This window comes from Sinocyclocheilus grahami, unplaced genomic scaffold (genome assembly GCF_001515645.1).
Source record: "Sinocyclocheilus grahami isolate Dianchi unplaced genomic scaffold, SAMN03320097.WGS_v1.1 scaffold220.1, whole genome shotgun sequence".
In the NCBI taxonomy this organism is placed as follows: domain Eukaryota; kingdom Metazoa; phylum Chordata; class Actinopteri; order Cypriniformes; family Cyprinidae; genus Sinocyclocheilus; species Sinocyclocheilus grahami.
The window spans coordinates 256166-259515 of NW_015505399.1; the positions used below are offsets into that span (position 1 = coordinate 256166).

At 39.8% G+C, this 3350-nt stretch overlaps 1 protein-coding gene across 1 annotated transcript in view; it reads right to left on the reverse strand.

Moving 5' to 3' along the window:
* The window catches only part of LOC107596541 (unconventional myosin-X-like), a 72889-nt gene extending 69914 nt beyond the window's left edge, over positions 1-2975 (reverse strand). Inside the window, exon 1 of the mRNA XM_016287296.1 lies at positions 2675-2975. Coding sequence (XP_016142782.1) covers positions 2675-2695 — 21 coding nt within the window. The 5' untranslated portion in view covers positions 2696-2975. The remainder of the gene's footprint in view (positions 1-2674) is intronic.
* Between the last annotated feature and the right edge of the window lie 375 nt (positions 2976-3350).

A 3350-nucleotide genomic window follows, 5' to 3' on the forward strand; every position in this document is an offset into this window, starting at 1 on the left:
ATTTTGACGATAGTGGTCCTGACAGAAGCTTGATTAATGTGCAGGATGTATAATTTTTCAAACATATAATGGACTTTTATCCAACGCACCTATGAATTATTCATGTACAAGGCACTATATTTTTAACTTATATAAGAAATAATTTGAAATACAATAAAGGCGAAGCTTCCATAAATGTGGTGTTAAAAAAGTACATAGCAGAATTCAAACTTTCACAGTAACATGGGCAACTGAAAATATCCAGCTGAAACGGTTTCTAATGAAATAGTTTTCGAGGGCTGAAATCATTGACTGAAACATTTAGCACTTCTCAAGTTACACATTTTGACTGTGTCAGCGTCTATTTCATGCACATAACATGGATACGCTACAACAGGTAAACATGTCGGTAGTTCACTGCACTTCAGCATGGCCAAAAAGTATGCAAGAGTAGCTGAAATAGCTGAAATTGTTCAGCTGAACTATCCATAACACTGTAAACATAAAAGTTAAATTACCCAGTTAAGTAAATTTTTTATACATTTTTAATGACTTTCTAATTTATGTTTCTAAAACACCCTATATATACTGTTCTAGGAGAACACAGGGTTAACTCTCACTTTAAAGCCTTGATGAGATTATCACAAGTGGGAGTGTTGAGCGGAACGGGAAGCCCATGCTTCATAAATCTCTCCATGTGGTCGAACCCACTAGTCTGTCTGGGAACAACCAAACTTAGTCATAAGGATCAGTAGGCATGGACAGGTAAGCTCCAGCAGTATGAGTGTTCAATAGTCTAGTGACTCAGCAGCTGGCAGAGGAAGGATGAGGGCTTGTCTGAGGGAGAACACCACTTGGAGAGGAAGCTAGGGATTTGGCAATATCATTATGCCTTGTCCCAAGCGTGGATTCATATGGGAAGGAAGGCAATGCTTTGACATATCAGTGAAACTTAACAGCGGGAATGTTAGCTTAACCCTGAATAACAAATCATACAAGCAAAGTGAAGAATCTTAAGGTCAAAGCTCAGAAAAATCCATCCTGATTATCAGACACATTGTTTTAATAATTCCAAACCATACTTTTAACTCATGTCTCAGTAATTCTGATGTAGATCTGAATTAAAATGCTTTCAATATTTTAGATTAATTAAAGCCACACTGGCCGCTGCATGGGCCAAAACATGGGAACTTCCTCCTGACAGCAGACCATGTCTATAAATAATCATGGAATGTTTGCGTTGCTACTTCTAAGCCTAGTCATTCCGGCTGCATCCATGCATGTGGATCCAAGCTCTTAATCTTAGATGTGTCTCAGACCCTTTCTGTCCTCCATCCCAGACAGATTTAATTACTCTTCCCATTTAGGCCTGCTGTTGTCCTCCAATGCTCTGCTATGAAAGCCCGATTTTGTGACTTCATATGTCACAATACAACATACAGTGTATATGACTGTATGATAAAGTAAAAGGGTTGTGTGGAAAACAGCTGCCTATGTACAGCTGAGGTAGAAAGAACTATTCTTTAATTAGACCCTTTAAAACCTTTAGACCACCAAAGTTAAGAGAGAATAACAAATGCAGTGCAAAAAGTAACTGGTTAACCCTGACTACAACTAGGGTATGGGGTTTTTAAATGTATTTATTTTGTCTACCAACTCTACTCTATGGTGGTCTGAAATATTGGAAGGGGGTTTATACGGCTATCCAAATGCTATATAAGTATCTAGGTATTTAATACTGCTGCAGAGGGTAAGTGCATTGTGTGTGAGGTCTGAGTTTTCATTGCCAGCAGGTTGGTTCTCATGCTGACACAGAGACTGAAGAGCAAAGCAGACAGAGGGAGGCATGAAACACACCCTGGGGGTCTTCACTGGCACATTTATGATCATTTTACTCTGGATCAAGATGGTATTTTGTTCACTGCTTTTCTGCAAGCGCTAGTGATCTTCAAAGGCAGTGATCCGGTGTTAAATAACCTTTGAACTGGTAATGAATGTGAAAGGGACTCCCCATTTTTTTCTCACCTGAAGTGAAAGAGGGTCCTAACAGATTTAACACCTAATAATGAAACACAACAAGTACTGTTTACACTTTATAGACCATGTTTTCATAGTTACCTAATTCAGCAAAATAAATAAATAAAAATAAAAGAGGACTGTACAGCAGCAACAATTGATACAGTTGATATATTCTTATTAAATGTTTTGATTCAAGACAGTATAATATGGCAAAGTGATCAAAACTTGATGTAAGCTCAGCAACATCCTTTTAAAGGCAGCACCATCACAAAGGAGAAACAGGGAGAGATGGTTCCATTGAAGTGTTCAATTTTTCCACCTACCTCAACAAAGAAGGTATCCATCTGTATTAAGGTCCTGACCGGTGTCTGTTGCTCAGGGTACCACTGACTCTGTGCACTGTAGAGATGCTCTTCATTCACGCGTTTCACATACAGCTGAAGTTCGCATCGCACGGTCCAGACAGTAATTCCTCTGAATAAGCTTAAAGTTCTCCTCAGACACTCTTGACAAACTGATGATTGAGAAACCGCTATGAGGTGATTCAAGACAGTATAATATGGCAAAGTGATCAAAACTTGATGTAAGCTCAGCAACATCCTTTTAAAGGCAGCACCATCACAAAGGAGAAACAGGGAGAGATGGTTCCATTGAAGTGTTCAATTTTTCCACCTACCTCAACAAAGAAGGTATCCATCTGTATTAAGGTCCTGTCCGGTGTTTGGTGCTCAGGGTACCACTGACTCTGTGCACTGTAGAGATGCTCTTCATTCACGCGTTTCACATACAGCTGAAGTTCGCATCGCACGGTCCAGACAGTAATTCCTCTGAATAAGCTTAAAGTTCTCCTCAGACACTCTTGACAAACTGATGATTGAGAAACCGCTATGAGGGCTGGATGTCTCTTGTGTGTATTAGAAGAAGCTCGTGTTTATCCCAGCGGCTGTCTGGCTCGTCTCGCGCGGCGTGCGCTTCTGTATCTTTGTGTAGAGAAAACACAGAGGCCACCGGCTCATTTGGGTATGACTGCTGGAGGCGGGGCTTGGCAGCGATACCCCGCCCACTAGACACACCCGTGTGAGAGCGCTAGAGCTGCATATAACAGCATGAGACTCCGAGCTAGAGAGTTCCTTACATATAAAATGAAGTGGTCTGGCCCCAAGCTATTTTTTTATTATTTGATCAGTACTGAAATGCTTTGTATAGCCTAATTGCAAAAGCAAAAAGGCGATTATAGATAGATAGATAGATAGATAGATAGATAGATAGATAGATAGATAGATAGATGTTCTGAATGTTCTCAGAAATTGCCCAAACTTATTTAGACATATACAATTATATTAATACTTTGT